At 37.6% G+C, this 20,551-nt stretch overlaps 1 protein-coding gene across 3 annotated transcripts in view; it reads left to right on the top strand.

Moving 5' to 3' along the window:
- Window positions 1-20,551, top strand: part of COL19A1 (collagen type XIX alpha 1 chain) — a 297,117-nt gene that overhangs the window by 65,919 nt on the left and 210,647 nt on the right. For all 3 annotated transcript variants that reach the window (XM_014782544.2, XM_087437889.1, XM_087437888.1), the window contains 2 exons: window positions 6,739-6,783; window positions 9,146-9,190. In XM_014782544.2, the coding sequence (XP_014638030.2) occupies window positions 6,739-6,783; window positions 9,146-9,190 (90 nt within the window). The remainder of the gene's footprint in view (window positions 1-6,738; window positions 6,784-9,145; window positions 9,191-20,551) is intronic.

The raw sequence follows: 20,551 nt of genomic DNA on the forward strand, positions 1-20,551 counted from the left end.
CAGGCACAGCCAGAGCCAGTGCAAGGGACTGAATGAAGCTGTTGGGTCACAGCAGAAGATTCCAGAGGATGATCACAGACAATTGGTGTCTTTCTTCCCTCCCACCATCCCTGCGTTTTCACAGATTACTAAATTCAAAGCTCAAGAAAAATTGCATCTTTTTTGTGAAGTCCTCCTGGCCACCAGGCAGAATTAACGGCCCCTTCGATCTGCTCACACAGCACTTTATTCACATTACCAAGGTAGTTTGTGCCTTTGTCCCCAGTGTGAGCTCCTGGAGAACAAGGGCTTGTTATCTCTCTCATCCCTGGAACCCCAGCATAGGGCACCTGACTGGTTCTGGATAAACGTTTGTTGAGTTGTTCAGAACTCAAGTGGACTTAGCCCCAGGCCAATAGAGAAGAGGAATAGGGAAGATTGTTGGGAACCGTGCTGAGGGAGGCTTGGAGAAGGCCCCCACGGCAGCGACGCTTCAGTGCACATCTTCTGTACTTTCTACCAAAGCAAACTTCTGGGAGACAGGAGGACAGCAAGATCCCTCATCTACCTAGTAGAGCTCACAGACGTTGCTTCCTGGAATGAAATATAATAGAGAGAAGTATGTGCAGCTCCAAATTTGCTTCCCATTTTCCTTTGCAGGAACTGTGCTTTCCCTTCTCTGTCCGGTGTCAATCTCCAGGTTGTCTTCCTCTCTTTTTCTCCAAACTAGGTTCGAATATCTCCTGACTTTCTTACAGCATTGCTAAGGCATGTTCTTTCTCCATATCTTCACAACCATTTACCTCAGGGCTAAAGATAAGTAACCGATGACTTAGTGCATTTCGGCTCCAGAGAAGTAATTGATATGGAGTAGGACTATAAATTACTCGTCACGAGGAATACTTTGGACAGGAAATAGTTTGCAGTTACTGATATCTCAGTGTCCTCAATTAGGAGCTTACTGATGACACTGTCCTTCTCTTTATATCTTAAATCATCGTTCCCTTGTTAGAATACTTGATTCAGATGTCACTTACTCTACTCTAGATATTTCAGTAGACGATTCACGTGAAATGTCTTCTATTTTCTAGTAGTTTCATGAAGCATCAAGTTTAAATGACTTAAAGACTGTCTTACAGCTAGTCTCACAATAAAGTGAAAAGCCCCAGCACTTGTCCTTGACAGATCCACTTTAAGAAAACCCTCACAATCACATAGGAGCCCAGATTTTGTAATGGGTTCTACAACGTTGGCCAAGGCTCAGTTCCCTAACTTTGCTATGTATGGAAAGAAACGTTTACCTCTCCAAACCATTTCAAAATTTTTTGTTTTTTGTTTTTTATTTCAATACCTCAGTATAATTTGCAGTTAACTGTAAAGAGGACTGTAAAATATGTTCCCTTTGAAAGGAAGACGTTATGGTTGTGGTTGACTACAAGCTCAATGTATACATAAGCAATTTAGCTTTAGAAAAGCAAGTTGTGTTAATAGAAGTACTGTGTAGTATCCAGAACGAGGGATGTGTGTGTGTGTGTATGACAGTCCTGCTCTCTATTCTGTGGGGGTGAGACCATTTCTGAAGTGATGTGCTGAATTCTGAGTGCCACATTTTAAAGACATATTGACTGACCAGTGTGCCCAGAGAACAGTGACTATAATATTAAGGGACTCCAAACTGTCATTTAAAAAATGATTGGTTTACTGAATAGGTTTGACCTGGTGCAAGGGGATGTCATGTATAAGGCCCATAAGATTTTTTGTGTGTGAAATGAGAGCAATGGGTAGTAATTTGGACCACATTAATTTGGGTTCAGAAAGCATTGTTTCAGTATCCACATATAGAATTGTTTTGTTTTACTCTCCACGATGCAAACCAAACAGCAAAAGTGCCTGACTTTAAGAAGCTTTCGGTAGAGTCAGCACCTCAACAGATTCTTTGGTGGAGGTGGTGGGCATAAATATATGAATTTACACTTGTCCCTATATTTAAGAATGCTTGTTTTCTAGTTATGTGCACCTGAATATACTCTGTCCCCACACATACATGTACACTCAGGTTGGTAGTTTTTGAGACAGTAGATGTTGGGTTCAGCTGCTCCTCACTCCGCATATGTACATTACTATGATTAAGACGTGGATCCACCATATTTTACCTTTGGTGGGCTGGTTTTCCCTTCTTTGAAATGACCCATAACAATAAGTAATAATAGGATCTCATTCATTTTATGATTAAGAATGTTTTAAATTTTGCCTTATCCTGAGCATAAATGTAATAATATATCCCCATGTGTTAGCTGCATTAAGGATCCAATGAATACAAAGAATTCAAAAGTTTGAAACTTTAAACCCTGTGCAGTATGTGTTTTTTTAACTTGACAATTTATTTCTTGGAATGAAGTCCCAGAAAATAGAAGGAAAAAATACAGGAAATAGAAGGAAATAAAAGGACTCAGATTAGATGAAATATCTGAAAAAAAAATAGGAGATATGTTTTATTTTTTCCTGAAATATTTAATTGAGTGCCAACAATTTAAGAACTATATAAAAATTCAATTTCTAAAGATTACTGCCTAAATAAAGCAGGATTGTAGTCAGAAATGTAGAGGTCAAGTTAGCAATACACAAAATCAAAATCAAATTTACTTTTAGTTGCCTCTTTTATTGGTTTTCCTGCTAGAATTCTGGCGTTCCACTTCAGATGTTTCTTCCAGCTATTTCACCCCACGTTCAATTTAAGTAAATTTTCTCTTATTAATGTGAATTAATTAGTGGGAAAATATTGATATATTTCCAAGTGTACATTCAATTCATACAGAAGATTATGTTCCTGGAAAACATCCTCTAAGTGAAATTTGGTCAAGTTGAATTTTTCAATATGGAAGCAGTGTTATAATATGATCTCAGACTTTTTAATCAAAGGCTAAATAACTTGTTAAAGAAAAAAATCACTACGACGTGATATATAACTTTCTGTTTTCAGGGCTTAGGTCTAGTTATTAGCAAATTTTCATTTACCTGTTTATTCTTTCTTTTTTCTTTTTTTATTTTTTTGAGGAAGATCAGCCTTGAGCTAACATCTGTTGCCAATCCTCCTCTTTTTGCTGAGGGAGACTGGCCCTGGGCTAACATCCGTGCCCATCTGCCTCTACTTTCCATGGGCCGCCACCACAGAGTGGCTTGACAAGCGGTGCGTTGGTGCGCGCTTGGGATCCGAACCTGTGAATCCCAGGCCGCCACAGTGGAGCGCGTGCACTTGACTGCTGCGCCACCAGTCCGGCCTCTATTCTGCCTTTCTTTGCTTGGTTTCATTTGTACTAGGTTTGCAAACTATAGCTCTAGGCAGTGTGATTCCATCAAGTGTCCTTCAGACAGTATGTATTTCCTGCATAATAAGAGAAGACATTGATTCCAATGTCAAAGGAATCAGGAAAACTAATCATTTATCTTTTATGCCTAGCTGTGCTACTTCAGGGAAATGTGCAGTAATAAAAAGGAGGTTAAATGAAATCCTTTGATCAGTTTTTCAGAAAGCCACCAGCTGGCCCTAAATCACTAAGCTTTCTCCAAAAGCTTTTCAAAAGGGTTACTTTGAATTCTGGAAAGGGTGCTTTAGATTGCTCCGTAAAGTTGAAGATATGCTATGTCTTACAGCAATAACATGGCAACAATATATCAGCAGCGATGTTAGATGTGGCCCTGCTTGATATGACAGATGTTCATTTGCCTGTCTGTAGCTTGAATTTATAACAGGAAAGGGCCACGGGCCCTTTGATAGATAACCCTGTAATAGGAAGTATATGCCTCAGAAACAAGTTTTGAAAGTTATGGTAGCTATGGAAAACATTGATTGTAATTTTCTTTCAACAATGGGCTAAAATATTAATTGGAAGCCAAAGGGTAAGCTTCTTCTTTCTTCCTTGTGCTGAGACTGGGAGGAAGCAGGGACAGCAAGGAGTTCAGAAAAAGCAACTGATGTCTGCTGTCCAGTAATTCTAGGCAGGTGTTTATTTGGTAGATAGGATTCAATTTTGGCCCCAAGCTGCATGGGGCATGAGAGCTTTGACACTTCGATTGAGTGAGCATGAAGAAGGGCTCATTCTGTTGATATTAAAATTAGATTTTGGATAAAGTCCTAATAGAAACATTTTTGTCCATTAATCTGTTAAAATTTTGGTCTTTAAGACTATTTTCTTCCACAATTTTTATGTTACTTTAAAAATCTTTTTTTTTTGAGAGAGAGAGAGACAAAAACAAATATGCTAATTTATCACTCAAGGACTAGAAAAATCACAAATTATTTTAAATGATTATAAGTTTCTAAGTAGGATATCTTTGATAACTTCTAGAAAATCAATGAGAAGAAAATAAATAGGTTTCTGAATACAAAAGTTGCAAACTTTAATAAGCTTCAAGTCTCCACTCAAAACCTCAAATCTTTCACATGTTGGTGTGTTGTGTGGAGCTGACTCATTTCCTGTGAGAGTAATCAGTGGTGTCCCTTGGTTATCTTGGAGTTTTGAATTATGTTTACAAAGCAAATTCCTAGTCAGGAAAGAGCAGTGACCAATTAACACTGGCCATAGGAAAACACAACATTTTAATTGCAAAAATCGGGGCGGGCCCCGTGGCTTAGCGGTTAAGTGCGCGCGCTCCGCTACTGGCGGCCCGGGTTCGGATCCCGGGCGAGCACCGACACGCCGCTTCTCCGGCCGTGCTGAGGCCGCGTCCCACATACAGCAACTAGAAGGATGTGCAACTACGACATACAACTATCTACTGGGGCTTTGGGGGAAAAATAAATAAATAAAATCTTTAAAAAAAAAAAAAAATCGTAAAACCTGTGTCCATTAGAAAGTGAAATAGTCTTAATGTCATAGCTGTAGAGATTTTTGGTACCCAATTAACAGCAACTCTGGGCGTAACCCTAACCTGACATCTGCCAGAAGTGGGACTTGAAAAGTGCCAGTGCTTGGAGCACACAGTGCGTAGGAGTGGGCTGTGAGCAAAGAAAAGAGAAGGAGATACGGTCACTACTTTCTTTTTTTCCAAAAAGTCTTTTTGGTGTGTACACTGTATCAGTGTGCTTTACTGGATTACATGCCACATCTTGTTATCGTGTGTAACTTGTAATATGATATAAAACATTGTATTGGACCAACTGATGAAAATAATTCTGCTCCTTATGGACAAGTGGACATATTTCTGCGATGAGTAACAGAAGCTTAATTTCCGTAGAATGTTCTCTGGCGTCAAATACTTAATGTGCTTTTACTATCACTTTATCAAATGAAATGGGAAGTTTCTAATACATTTGTGGGATGCCTGAGGTCTAGAACTATAACAATTTTTTAAATAACAAATATATTTATTACATAAATAAGTACATTATATTTTATTGATGCTTCAACACAATTACATTTTGCAACAAAGTTTTGCTTTTAGTGTTTACTGTATTCTGTGATGATAGCAGTTATACTATAAAGCACTTAGATAATTTAAGAACTGCCTTAGTCTTTAAAATAATATGTGTGCATGTATATAGCAGTACACCTCTGGTAAAAATGACTAAAACTTTCCAAAATGTATTAATTAATGAAATAATAAAAATCTCTTTAATTTTAGACAGAATATGTTGTTGCTATTTTAAATTTTGAACATGTGATTTTTTTCTTCACATATTTGAATTTTATTTAAAATTTCTAAGAAATGGTATCTAACTTCATTCTCGGTAACGCTTTAACAACTGTTGTCTTAAAAATGAATTATAAGTGCTAGCTAGAAATAAAGGAGGTCAATAGAATTGTCAATTATTTTGAGCTGTGTAAACCCAGAAAGTCAGGAGCCAAAGTCAATTCCTATAAGCAGCTAAATTCCTAAGACTCCACTGAGAATATGCACATTCTCCCAGGAGTATCACCTTCTAGCTGGTGTGCTGTTTACAAACCAGACTTGTCAAAGAGATGGCCCATGAATTCCAGTAATGGAAATCGATAAGCATCTGCTGAAAACCTTTTTACCCAAGATAGGAACCAGATGAATGGGAAGAACTAAAAACTTTCCCAAGTTATTGTTGCAAGGAAAATGGCATTGTCTTCAAAACTGATTTAAAGGCAACCAATAGAATGAACAAGAAAGTGAACATGCTCATACGTATATAATATATAGATATATTCAGTTTTTAGATGAGGTCACTTACAAGCCAGAATTCAATCTTTTCCATGAGACAGTGTAGGGAGGTGGTTACGGCACAGAGCTGAAAGTGTGTGGGTTCATATAATTCCAGTTTTATCTCCTACTGATTGTGTAATCATCTGTAATAAGATGGTCATAATAGTGTCTACCCGATAGGTTTGTTGTGTGAACAGTGTGTGCCCATAAAAAGCTTGTGTCAGACTTTAATCTTATGACCAGGGGGTTGAAAGAGAGAAAATGAAATAAGGGTACTGCATAGCCTGTGGGGAAACACGGCTGTGGGGTTAGAGAGACCTCGGTTCAAATCTTGGGTTTTGCCACTGGGTAGGTGTGTGACCTTGAGCATGTTACCGAACCTTTCAGAGACTCCATTTTCCTACGTTTTAAGTGAAAGTCCTAACCTGCAACTGTGGGGTACGGGCTCGCCGGAGCCCCTGCGCCTGGTCGACAGTCAGCCCGAGGCCACCTTTCCCTGCAACGCTACGGCTGCTTCTTCAAGACTGCAAACATTTCTCTAGTCATTTGTCTTTTATGGCTGGTAAAATTTATCCTTTATGCTTCTTTTAGGGTGAAGATGGTTTACATGGAGCTCCAGGCTTACCTGGTCAAAAGGTAAAGAGTTTTTCAATGTTTCACCTAAGTTAAGAATTTTAACATCTTGAAAATTGAATTTGCACATAATACAGTGAAGATTCAGAAAACATATTTTATGAAACTGAAATCCCCCAAAAAACTCTTTTGGAAAGCTGCTAACCAGTCTTTCCACAGAGAAGAGAGAACCCTGGAAGCAGTCCCGTCTTAAAGGGACCACTCGAGGAGGGGGCTCTGTCCCAGAGCTTCAGCAGCGTGCGTCTCCAGAGAAGTCAGCAGTGGTGCTTCCTGGGGCCGGTGGGATCGTGCATGGCTGCTCTGGAAATGTTTTCACTGTTATGAGTCAGAGTCTAAAATGAAGAATGGAATGGTTTTTACTGCCTTTGACTGTATATTGTTGTTTCTTATTTATCTTTCTTTTTATCCCTGATTGGGCTAAACATAATAGTTATAATGACATAAAATATTAAACATTACAAAGATGCTACAGCTAATCTCTTCAAAAAATATCTTTCAGAATGACAAATTCATAATAAATAAGGATTTTCGCATTGACTAGGCCACTTCTTTCTGTGCCTAGTATCTTTGTCTTTACCAAGATGAACTTCATTTATACCCCGTTACCGTCCAAGGGCTGTGTTCTCCTCCTGGGAAGGAGTGTGATTGTATATGACCAGCATAGCTGGAAACACAGAGACTGGTCTGTTCCAGTTTCCTGGAGGGGTGGGGAGCCACCTCAGGTGGAGCCAGCTGTCATGATACCACCCAGGTAATCCCACCACAGGGGAGAGCATTATTGATGCAGTATCAGATGCCCACCAAAGCCAAGCATGTCATTTCCATTCTCTGGAGAAGTTTTATAGGTCTTAGCAACAAGATGCCAGAAGTTACTATAGCATCTAGGTTTTTCTCTGTAGCTAAAAATTACCATGAAAAAGATATGTACTTATTTATAGTTACAGCTTTTGAAAATGCTTCCTTTACTTGGCTTGATAAAGATAATACGATGGAACTGGCAGCGATGAAGTGGCAAGCTTCTGAATTTTTTCACAGCAGTTCTAGACAAAACCCATTGATACGGGATGTGCTGCGTCTGCGAGTCGCATTGCAAGCCAAGGGATGTGCAGATTTATCTGCTGGGAAATGGCTTTGGACTTTCCAGCAGCTGGTTGTGGTGGCTGCATCACACTGACATTGTGGCTGATGTATTGGGGGAGTGTAGCAGCTTCAGTGTCAGCTTGAATTAACAGATCAAGTGAAAGCCTATATCTTAGGAAAAATGTTAGAAAAAAAGGTAGATCGTGCATTCAGTGGCAAATATACCCAAATACTAACCTATTTTCTTTCCTGGTACCTTTTTTGAGGGTAGATGAAGCAGAAATAATTATTTAATAGTGTGTGTATGTGTGTACATGTATGCGTACACATTATATATAATATACACACAAAGACTATACATATAGTAAAAAGCTGGCATTTTTTCCTAACATATGATTTTACTTGTATTAAGTGTCACCGTGTTGAAGCATTACAGGAAAAACTGGAGATAAGGAACCCTTCCTCCCTTGTCTCAGTGGACTCAGGAAATGTTTGCCGAGTGTTGCTTTGGCTGGAGGGGTGAGCGTGATCCCTCCCCGACACTGACTTGCTGGCTGAGTTGTCCTGAGCACCTGACATATGTTTGATGTTCAATGAATATTTTTTGACTATATGAATGAAACATCAGTACTATAAATATCTGTACAGAATTACGTGGGAAAATAAGCTTATCAGATCAGAGAGAGTTTAGCTGAAGCACAGAGAACTTAAACCTTTTAGAATAAACATGGTGGTTGAGAGCCAAGCCTCTTTCCGTGACTGAGAGGCAGGAGATCTGGGTGGTGGAGGGCATGGCGCTGGTGTCAGCGCTGGAGCCAGAACCCGGGGTTCCAACCTGAACTCGTTCATCACATGGCTCTCTCTGGAACAGTGTTCTATAGAAGTCAGCTTGAGGAGGCTGTTCCTACTGGATCTAGTGAAATAAAGAGTAATAGGAATAATAACAATAACAGCTGACTTAGTCTGTGCCAGGCACTATGTTGATGCATTCAGTTCTCAAAACGCCTATGAGAAAGGTGCTGTATATGGAGGAATTCAGGTTGATGGAGAGTAAATTGCATTGGAAGTAGTGAAGATGCAGCTCACACCCTAGAGAATTACTCCTTCAGTATTTAGGAATATTTAAATTTAATGTAACTTAATATTGGTTTAGAGCATACATATTAGAAATGGTTTTTATTTATAACTACTGATTTTTCATTATTATAAACATTATTATTGTATGAATTACATGTGTTAAAAGTAGTATGCCTGTTATTTTACACATCGTATTCCTCTTCTACAGGGAGAGCAAGGTTTTGAAGGCAGCAAAGGAGAAATTGGTGAAAAGGTAAGTATTTCTCTTTACATACACGTCTGTAAAAATAAACTGTGTTCTTGAAAATATTTTGAAGTGGAATATCTAACTTGCTTTCTGCTTTCCATATAAGCAATTCAATAACTTTGCAGAAATAATTTTAAATATTTGCTTCATTTAATGTAGACTTAATATCTTGATGATTGTCAGAAATCTTTCTAAATTTGGTTGATAGTTATATCTAGATATTCCTAGTTAAATGCATTCCATTGATATATAAATGATTCAAACATTTATTAAGCATTATATTTTTGTGCTATAACATCATTGATGCGCTAAGTGGCCAAGTCTTTAAATAAATGCTTTGTTTATACATATACGTGGGGTATCAGTGGAATTTTTCCTAAGGAAATAAATAAGAACTAACTGTAATTGTCAGGGTCCAACAGAAAAGAGATGGCACACTCAGAATAGTTTGAAAGAGTTTATTAAAGGGATCGTTTAAAAGGTAGGGGCAAAGAGTAGGAAAACCACAAGGATTGTGCAATATCCCAGATGGGGTTATAGTGAATGCCTTAAACTCTGCAGGGTTGCAGGTTACCAGACTCAGAGGCAGAGAACCTGTGTGGAGAGGGCTGCAGATTGCAGCAGAGGGAAGCAGTTAACTCAACATTCAAGCAACCATGTTTGAAAAATTTACAGCTTTCTGCTGAAAGTACAGAGAACAGAAATGCCTTAGCCATCCAAAATTCCCCACCAATCATTTGAATCCTTCTGCATTTCATAAGTCTAGTTTTATTTTTAAATAGAACAAACACAGTGTCATTCCTTTGTCGGGTAAAATATCCTGTAATTGGACAGCCAGAGGAGGGCTGGAAGGGGAGGGTGCATCTCCAGTTAGACTGTGTTGCCTGCACTTAGTCTTCTGGGCAGTGATCAGCTATTTGCTCCTTCAGGAAGTATATATAGACACAATGAGCATCTATTATAATTATCAGACAAATTACACATGTTGTAAACTACTTGCAAATTACTTTTTCTACAAAACTGTGAGGGAGAAAAAAGCAGAGCCATATAGTAATCATATAATTGAGGAGAATTCTGTTAAGTGATGTCTATTTTTTGAAAGCGGATCTCTCTTCTTAGAAATCTCTTGAATATTTTTGTTTTAGAGTAACAGTCATTGCAAGGCCATGCCTTTAAATAAATGCTTTATTTACACATGTTTTGTTCATGGGACTTTACCTGTAGGAATAAGTGAGAATAAGCAAGGAAAACAGATATATTCTCTGTAATTTAAAGTCACCATCTCACTAATGTCTTAGTGATCATTTTGATATTTTATATATATAGTTGGTATTGCTCAGTAATAAATAGATTTTCACAGGCTATGAGATGTAGAAAAACACCCAATATGTTTGGCTTCAAAGATTTTCCTTCTAATTCCTCATGTCTATTAACTGTTGCCTTCAAATAGTCAATTTTACTATACGGTGAAAATATTTATGGATAATCATTGAGATATCAGGAAGAAATAAAGCATCAAATAGAAAGACAGTCTTGAGAATTACAATTCAAATGGTTTATAGTCAGATGCAAGATTGATGTAATAAGCTTTATGTTAAAAAAAATATGTCCTGGGGGCTGGCCTGGTGGCGTAACGGTTAAGTGCGCGTGCTCCCCTGCGATGGCCCGGGGTTCGAAGGTTCGGGGCCCGGGCGCTCACCCTCACCGACGCGCTGCTTGGCAAGCCATGCTGTGGCGGCGTCCCACATCAAGTGGAGGAAGATGAGCATTGATGTTAGCCCAGGACCAGTCTTCCTCAGCAAAAAGAGGAGGATTGGCAGATACTAGCTCAGGGGCGATCTTCCTCACACACACAAAAAAAGGAGAAAGTTCATCAACTGTCAAAGAGACAATACCACAGCTGATTTTCAGGTGATAGTCAGGTGATATGTGGCTAGAAAACTAGCCGTGAGGCCAGCTTAGCTCTTAAACCAGACTGACCAAGTGGTTCCTTCAATGTCGGACATTCTGTTCTTAGTCCAGAGGAGAACCCGTGAGACCTGAACAAGTATAGAGGACCGCATCTGAAAGTGTATTCCTGAGTCCACAGCAGCTTCTAACAGGGCAGAAACTCATATATTACCTGAGCAAACACAATTCAGCCGAGTCAGTCCCGAGAGGAAAATTGTTTGAAGATGTAGTTTGTTCTCTCAAAAATTAGTTACTTATGCTGGCAGGACTCTCCAGAAGCCAGCTGTTTTCAGGTTTGCCATGCTCCGGTTTATCATTCAGACGACGGGAACGCCCATCCCAGTGCCGCATTCCTGGCTGGCGGAGTCGGGTGAGCGTCACTCTAACAGCATCGCTCACGAAACCAGAGGGATGGGGTCTATGTTCTGGCTTCTCTGTTTCTATAGCAGTGGTCTTAAACTTCCCTTCTTTGGGGGATTTTCCTTAGTTCCTCCAGTGTTATTGTAGGTATGGTATAGGGTACTACCAGTAGTGAGCAAAACAGAGAGTCCACTCTTGAGGTGACAGTTGTCCCCAAACCGTCAGCCTTCTGTGCAATGAGCAGCCAAACCCTTGTCCTATGACCAAGTGTACATGCAGGAACCGAGGTCTGAGCATCACGTGAGAAGGAGGCTGTCTGGCAGAGTTCACTGAAGTGACCTCCGTCCCTAAACCCTGAGCCTGGCTTTTACTTTAGGTCTTTGTGAAAATAGGAATGTTACTTGTTTACATTTATGAAAAGAAGCAGCAAAGAGAAAAGCAGACGTAAGCATCTGCTTGGTTACAGCATTCATTATTTTTAAGTAATCACTTCAAATCATGTAATCCAGTTTGCCTTTAAAATTATCATTCTTTTATGTTGTCATTCAAGCCCTGACTGACTTAAAGTTTAACAACTGATTTCTTCAGCATTAAACTTGATTCTGCTGCACTTTATTGTTAAATATCATCTGATTTCTTCAGCATTAAACTTGATTCTGCTGCACTTTATTGTTAAATATCATCTGATTTCTTCAGCATTAAACTTGATTCTGCTGCACTTTATTGTTAAATATCATCTGATTGTGAGAGAGAAGCATCCAGTGGCAACTGCTGCTCATGCCACACTTTTCCTGGCATTTTTCCTACATTTTCTAACTAAAATGTCATCAATTTTGGTTCACTCGAGAGTGACATTTAAGTTAACATGGGCATGTACAGTAGCAAGGATCTCAGATGTTTCAGCTAGTGGTGGAACTTTTCCATTTGAGGAATTAAAACTATCTGGCCTCTTGAAGATCTCTTAAATTTAGTGAGAGAAAAAAGAACAATAAAATGAGTCTTTCTTCATGAACCATTCGGCTCCAGGAGGTGTGGACAGTGCCCAACACTTGACGCGTCTGTAGCCGGGAGTTCATGGTTAGGGAGGTTTGGATGAACGCTCACTTAAACTTATGGGCGTTACCTACTGCGATCTTGATTACTGATCTTTTCTTCTACTCTGAATTAAACTAATAACGAGAAACGCCACCACAAAACTACCAACTACATGTGGTTCCTGCTTTAATTCATCTCCTAAAGCTTTGGATGGTTGTTGTAAGTTTCCAGTGACTTGTGATTCTTATTTTCTTGTTGTTAAGAGTTTATCTGGGTCCTGAAATGATGTATAAGATCTTTAAATCATAACGTTGTGTTAAATATTTATTACTCTGGCTTTATAGCTGTTGCAAATATTTTTGCCTGACAATTCCACTGGAAAAACGTCTCACTAACACCTATTCTTAGTTGATTTATTTAACCACACATTATTGTAGAATTCTGTATAAAATGTGATATTTAAATGAATAAATTAGTAAAATGTCTATTATAACTTAGGCTAAAATACAAGTATACCTTACTACTCCAAAACTTTCTGGGGTTATTTATAATTAAGCCATGTATCCAGTCATTTGTGTTTCTTCTATTAGCAATCAACATCAGGTAATTTTCCGATGACATAATTCAGATTTTCCTAGGCCAGCCTGACATAAAATATATTTAAGCTTAGTGTTGACCTTATCTACGACATGCAGCATTTGGTGGCTGCTTTGGAAGATGTGGTAGGAGGAAGGGGAGGTGTCCTTGCCTATCCATTTCATTGCTTAATCCTTCATTTTGGTTTCTAGTCAAGTGGATATTAAAGAGCAGCACTGAATCTGTTTCCTGTTATTCTGTTGCTTTTTGTTGTCAGTTTTAAACGTGTGTCAGCACCTGTGACGTATCCTGTATAGTCCTGATACATAGATGCTAGGCTAATGAGCATGATGGACAATTTGTTCAGTAGCATTTTATTGATTTCTCACAGGTTGATTTAAATTTCCTACTCAATTGATAACAACCAAAGATAGAAGTTAAGACTATTTTTATACGAGTACCACAAATAAATGACTTTGCCTGCCAGTAAATAACTAAAATATTGACTTCTTGCATTAAATATCATGAGATTGTAGTCAATCAGGCAATCAGTAGTAATCATTTGCTACTAGAAACAACAATTATGGCTTCGAATAAATCAAGACCTTTTACACTGGAAAATATTTTCGCTTTACATTAGTCAATTTTTCATTCAGTTATGGTAATTGCACATAGAACTTGAGTTGAGAGTTTGAAAGGTAGCTGTGATATTTTGGCCATTTAAAAAGTTGTTAGAGAATGAGAAAAAGGCCAAGTGGGTAAGTCGATATAATATGCATAAACTATTCTTCAGAACATTCCAGGGACAGCCTTTGGGTCATTCAGGAGGAAACACACGTTCCCAGTTTCTGAAGTGCCACTGCAAAGAGAGCCTAGACTTGACAGTTCATTGTGGAGCTAATGGTGACCTGTTACAGAATAAATGGATTCACATATCTCTGAGTTCCATGTTCCAATCCAGCTTTGCCTTGCCAGCTGTGTGAATCTGGACATGTTCCTTCTCTCTTTACCACAGTCTCCTTTTCTGTACAATAAAGGTAATTTCTACCTCATGGGATTGTTGTAGGAGTTAAATAAGTACCCCGTAAGTGAAAGGTTCTCAATAGATGTTAATATCCCCAACAGCCAAAATATGAAAAAAAATTGAAATATTGATATTTTAAGAAAAAAAGATTTGATATAACTATTTCTAATTTTTTATTTGCCTAATAATACTTCTTAATTTTCCTTCTAAATATGTAAACAAAAGACAAGAATATATTAGTTAGCTACTGGTGTGTAATAAATCACCCCAAAATTTAGTGGCTTAAAACAACATTCATTTATTAGCTCATGATTCTGTGGTTTAGCAGTTTAGACGAGACTTGGCTCAGGATTCCTTGGTCTCAGCTGATCTTGTCTAGGTTGGCTCACGTTTCTCTTCCCAGCTGATGGATTGGCTGAGGGTGACTGGTCTAAGCTGGACTCGGACAGACAACATGTCTACTCCAAACAATCTCTCATCCTCCAACAATTATACTGGGGGTGTTCTGAAGGTAAAGGCAGGGGTCCAAAGACAGCAAACAGAAGCATATAAGGCCTCTTACAGCCCCCAGCTCAGAACTAGCATGCCGTCCCCTCTGCCATGTTAGGTTGGCCAAAGCAAGTCCGAAACCCAGCCCACATTCAAGGGTGGGAAGCAGATGCGACCTCTTGATGATATATGCCTCAGAGTCACATTGCAAGGGGTGTGGATATGTGGAGGGGTGAAAACTGGGGCCACTTCTGTAGTAAATTGAACACAAATGATATGAAATTTTCTCATTTTAATATAACAGTTAAACTCAAGAGTAAAAAGGTTGAATAAATTTAGCAACTTCTTTTCTTCCTTCTCCTTCTCCCATGACCTGCGGTATAATTCTGAAAGTTATGTTTACATAGTGGAACTTGGAGACTGTGTCAAAGATATTTTCATATTTGAAAGCAGAGAGCCTTCATTTATAATAGGAAAATATTATAGAAAAATGAAATTCTTAATTAGAATGGGAATAGAGAAATACAGTGTATCAAATAATTAAACCAAGAAATGATTTAGTACTTTTTTACGTAGTCTCATGTGTTTATTAATTTTAGCTAAAGTAAAACTGAGACCAGAACAACTGGAAAAAGCAGGTCAGAGTTGAAATGTATTTTTAGGATTTCACTATTAAAGCTTTCTTGGCAATTATGCCTAGTATTCAAAACTAATGCAAGAATGTTAAACACTGTTATTATAAATATAGCACTTTCCCATCAGCACTCTAAAACAACTGTCAACATGTCACCTTACTTCCTGTGGATTCTCTCTTGGTTCACCCTGTAGAATTCTACGGACATCAGCATGTAATACAATTGTTTCGTTTACCCTGGTAACATGTAAAATATATACAACTTTTGGGAAGGACTTGTTTGATTTGACAGCTGACTTGAAAAATGAACAGAACAGATGGAGTAAAATAATAACTATGATTTCAAAAATCACAGCAATTTATCTGTGGCCAATGCCAATTGGCATGAGAGTAACCATGCCAACTTTCAATTAGCCAGGGTGGCAGACGATTGGGAAGTACAATGGTAATCCTACAGCCAAGCTGGAGGCTTAACATTAGTCTTCATTGATTGTATGTCATTTTCTGGATTCTTTCCAGTGTGGGTGAATAGCTAGATTATGTGAAATATGTTTAACCCTCTGTTGCTGCATCTTTTACTAGTGATTATAGAAAAAGTGAAAAGTTAAAAAAAAGAGAGAGACATGAAAAGGGAGAATAACCATCAAGGGCTGCAATATTTCATAGTTTAATTAATTTGAATATTAAATAGTCTTTTAAAGTATTATTTTGAATGATTGCATAATATTTCACTATATGGATATATAATATTTTATGTGACCATTTCTTTGTTGTTGGAAATTTAAGTCTTTCCTATTTGTTTTTGTTTCTGTTTATTTTTTTTTATTGCGGTAACATTGGTTTTATAACATTGCATAAATTTCAGGTGTACGTCTTTATACTTCTATTTCTGCATAGATTACATCATGTTCACCACCCAAATACTAATTACAACCCATCACCACATACATGTGCCTAATCATCCCTTTTGCCCTCCTCCCTCTCCCCTTCCTCTCTGGTAACCACCAATTCAATCTCTGTCTCTGTGTGTTTGTTTGTTTGTTGTTGTTTTTATCTTCTACCTATGAGTGAGATCATATGGTACTTGACCTTCTCACTCTGACTTATTTCATTTAGCATAATACCCTCAGTGTCCATCCATGTTGTGACAAATGGCTGGATTTCCTCGTTTCTTATGGCTGAGTAGTATTCCATTATGTATATATACCACATCTTCTTTATCCATTCATCCCTTGATGAGCACTTAGGTTGCTTCCAAGTCTTGGCTATTATGAATAATGCTGCAATGAACACAGGGGTGCATGTATCTTTACACATTGGTGTTTTTATGTTCTTTGGATAAATACCCGGCAGTGGAATAGCTGGGTTGTATGATAGTTCTATCCTTAATTTTTTGAGAAATCTCCATACTGTTTTCCATAGTGGCTGCACCAGTTTGCACTCCCACCAACCATATATGAGAGTTCCCTTCTCTCCACATCCTCTCCAACACTTGTTGTTTCCTGTCTTGTTAATTATAGCCATTCTGACGGGTGTGAGGTGATATCTCGTTGTAGTTTTGATTTGCATTTCCCTGATAGTTAATGATGTTGAACATTTTTCCTGTGCCTGTTGGCCATCTGTATATCTTCTTTGGAGAAATGTCTGTTCAGGTATTTTGCTCATTTTTTAATTGGGTTGTTAGGTTTTTGTTATTGTTGTTGAGCTGTATGAGTTCTTTATATATTTTGGAGATTAACCCGTTATCAGATATATGGTTTGCAAATATCTTCTCCCAATTGTTAGATTGTCTTTTCGTTTTGTTGGTGGTTTCCTTTGCTGTGCAGAAGCTTTTAGTTTGATGTAGTCCCATTTGTTTATTTTTTCTATTGTTTCTCTTGCCCAGTCAGACGTGGTGATTGAAAATATGTTGCTAAGACCGATGTCGAAGAGCGTACACCCTGTTTTCTTCTAGAAGTTTTATGATTTCAGGTCTTACATTCAAGTCTTTAATCTATTCGGAGTTAATTTTTGTGTATGGTGTAAGATAATGGTCTACTTTCATTTTTTTGCGTGTGGCTATCCAGTTTTCCCAACACCATTTGATGAAGAGACTTTCCTTTCTCCATTGTATGTTCTTGGCTCCTTTTTCAAAAATTAGCTGACCATAGGTGTGTGGGTTTATTTCTGGGCTCTCAATTCTATTCCATTGATTGGTGTGTCTGTTTTTGTGCCAGTACCATGCTGTTTTGGTTACTATAGCTTTGTAGTATATTTTGAGATCAGGGAGTGTGATACCTCCAGCTTTGTTCTTTTTTCTCAGGATTCCTTTGGCTATTCGGGGTCTTTTGTTGTTCCATATAAATTTTAGGGTTCTTTGTTCTATTTCTGTGAAATGTGTTGTTGGAACTTTGATAGGGATTGCATTGAATCTATAGATTGCTTTAGGAAGTATGGACATCTTAACTATGTTAATTCTTCCAATCCAAGAGCACGGAATATCTTTCCATTTCTTTGTGTCTTCTTCAATTTCTTTCAGCAATGTTTTATAGTTTTCATTGTACAGATCTTTCACCTCTTTGGTTAAGTTTATTGCTAGGTATTTTCTTCTTTTTGTTGCAATTGTAAACGGGATTGTGTTCTTAATTTCTCTTTCTGTTGCTTTGTTGTTAGTCTATAGAAATGCAACTGATTTTTGTGTGTTGATTTTGTATCCTGCAACTTTACTGTAGTCATTTATTACTTCTAAAAGTTTTTTGGTGGATTCTTTAGGGTTTTCTATATATAAAATCATGTCATGTGAAAATAGTGACAGTTTCACTTCTTCCTTTCCAATTTGGATCCCTTTTATTTTTTTTTTTTTGCCTGATTGCTCTGGCTAGGACTTCCAATACTATGTTAAATAGGAGTGGTGAGAGTGGGCATCCTTGTCTGGTTCCTGTTCTTAGAGGGATAGCTTTCAGTTTTTCACCATTAAGGATGATATTAGCTGTGGGTTTGTCATATATGGCCTTTATTATGTTGAGGTACTTTCCGTCTATACCCATTTTATTCAGAGTTTTTATCATAAATGGATGCTGTATCTTGTCAAATGCTTTCTCTGCATCTATTAAGATGATCAGGTGATTTTTATTCTTCATTTTATTAATGTAGTGTTATCACATTGATTGATTTGCAGATGTTGAACTTTCCCTGGAACAAATTGCACCTGATCATAGTGTATAATCTTTTTAATGTATTTTTGTATGCGATTTGCTAGTATTTTGTTGAGGATTTTTGCATCGATGTTTATCAGTGATACTGTCCAACAATTTTCTTTTTTTGTGTTGTCCTTGTCTGGTTTTGGTATCAGGGTAATGTTGGCTTCATAGAATGAGGTAGGGAGCTTCCCCTCCTCTTCAGTTTTTTGGAAGAGTTTGAGCAGGATAAGTACTAAATCTTTGAATGTTTGGTAGAATGCACCAGGGAAGCCGTCTGGTCCTGGACTTTTATTTTTGGGGAGGTTTTTGATTACTGTTTTGATCTCCTTACTGGTGATTGGTCTATTCAAATTCTCTATTTCTTCTTGATTCAGTTTTGGAACGTTTATGATTCTAAGAATTTATCCATTTCTTCTAGATTTTCCAATTTGTTGCCATATAGCTTTTCATAATATTCTCTTATAATCTTTTGTATGTCTGAGGTGTATGCTGAATTTCTCCTCTTTCATTTCTGATTTTGTCTATTTGAGTCTTCTCTTTTTTTCTTGGTGAGTCTAGCTAAAAGTTTGTCAATTTTGTTTATCTTTTCAAAGAACCAGCTCTTGGTTGCATTAATTTTTTCTATTTTTTTTTTAGTCTCTATTTCATTTATTTCTGCTCTATTTTTATTATTTCTCTTCTTCTACTGATTTGGGGGTTTTTGTGTTCTTCTTTTTCCAGTTCCTTTAAGTGCACTGTTAGACTACTTGAGATTTTTCTCGTTTTTTGAGATAGGCCTGCATTGCTATAAACTTCCCTCTTAGAACTGCTTTTGCTGTATGCCATAAATTCTGCCATGTCATATTTCATTTTCATTTGCCTCCAGGTATTTTTTATTTCTCCTGTGATTTCTTTGTTGAGCCAATTGTTGTTCAGTAGCATTTTGTTTAATCTCCACATATTTTTGGCTTTTCTGATTTTCTTCCTATAGTTGATTTCTAGTTTCATACTGTTGTGTTCAGAAAAGATGCTTGGTGTTATTTCAATCTTCTTAAATTTATGGAGAATATGTGATCAGTCCTGGAGAATTTTCCTTGTGTATTTGAAAAGAACGTGTATTCTTTGGCTTTTGGATGGAATGTTCTGTATATATCTACTAGGTCCATCTGTTCTAGTGTGTCATTTAAGGCCAATGTTTCCCTATTGATCTTCTGTTTGGATGATCTATCCATTAGTGTAAGTGGAGTGTTCAAGTCCCCTACTATTATTGTGTAACTATTTCTCCTTTTATGTCTGTTAATAATTGCTTTATATTTTTAGATGCTCCTATGTTGAGTGCATAGATATTTACAAGTGTTATATCCTCTTGTTGCATTGTTCCCTTGATCATTATATAGTGCTCTTCTTTGTCTCTTGTTACAATTTTTGTTTTAAAGTCTATTCTGTCTGATATGAGTATTGCTACCCCAGCTTTCTTTTCATTGCCGTTTGCATGGAGCATCTTTTTCCATCCCTTCACTTTCGGTTTGTGAGTGTCTTTAGGTCTGAAGTGTATCTTTCGTATGCAGCATATGTATGGGTCTTGATTTTTTATCCAATCAGCCACCCTATGCCTTTTAATTGGAGCATTTAGTCCATTGATGTTTAAAGTAGCAATTGATAAGTATGTACTTGTTTGTACTTATTTGTTTTATTTAGTACATATAATGCAGAATCAGCATACTTTGGCAAGAATCTTGGGTTTTTTTGCTGAGGAAGATTCACCCTGAGCTAACATCTGCTGCCAATCTTCCCCTTTTTTTTTTTTTTTTTTTTTAATGTGAGCCACCACCACAGCATGACCATTGATAGACAAGTGGTGTAGGTCTGCACCCAGGAACCCAACCCGGGCCACTGAAGAGGAGCACACCAAACTCAAGCATTAGGCCACTGGGGCTGGCCCCAGCAAGCATATTTAAGCACAGCTCTTGTTCTTGCTTCAAACTAGATTTCTGGAATTAGAATTATTGTGTTGATGAGTATGGAAATTTTTAAGATTCTTGATACATATACTCAAATTACTTTCCTCAAAGTTTTTTTTTTTCTAATCTTTTAACACATTCACAAGTAGTGGTTGCATCTTTATTCTACCCTCACTAGCT

Source organism: Ceratotherium simum, chromosome 13, assembly GCF_057802395.1.
Source record: "Ceratotherium simum simum isolate JZ-2026a chromosome 13, ASM5780239v1, whole genome shotgun sequence".
Taxonomy (NCBI): Eukaryota; Metazoa; Chordata; class Mammalia; order Perissodactyla; family Rhinocerotidae; genus Ceratotherium; species Ceratotherium simum.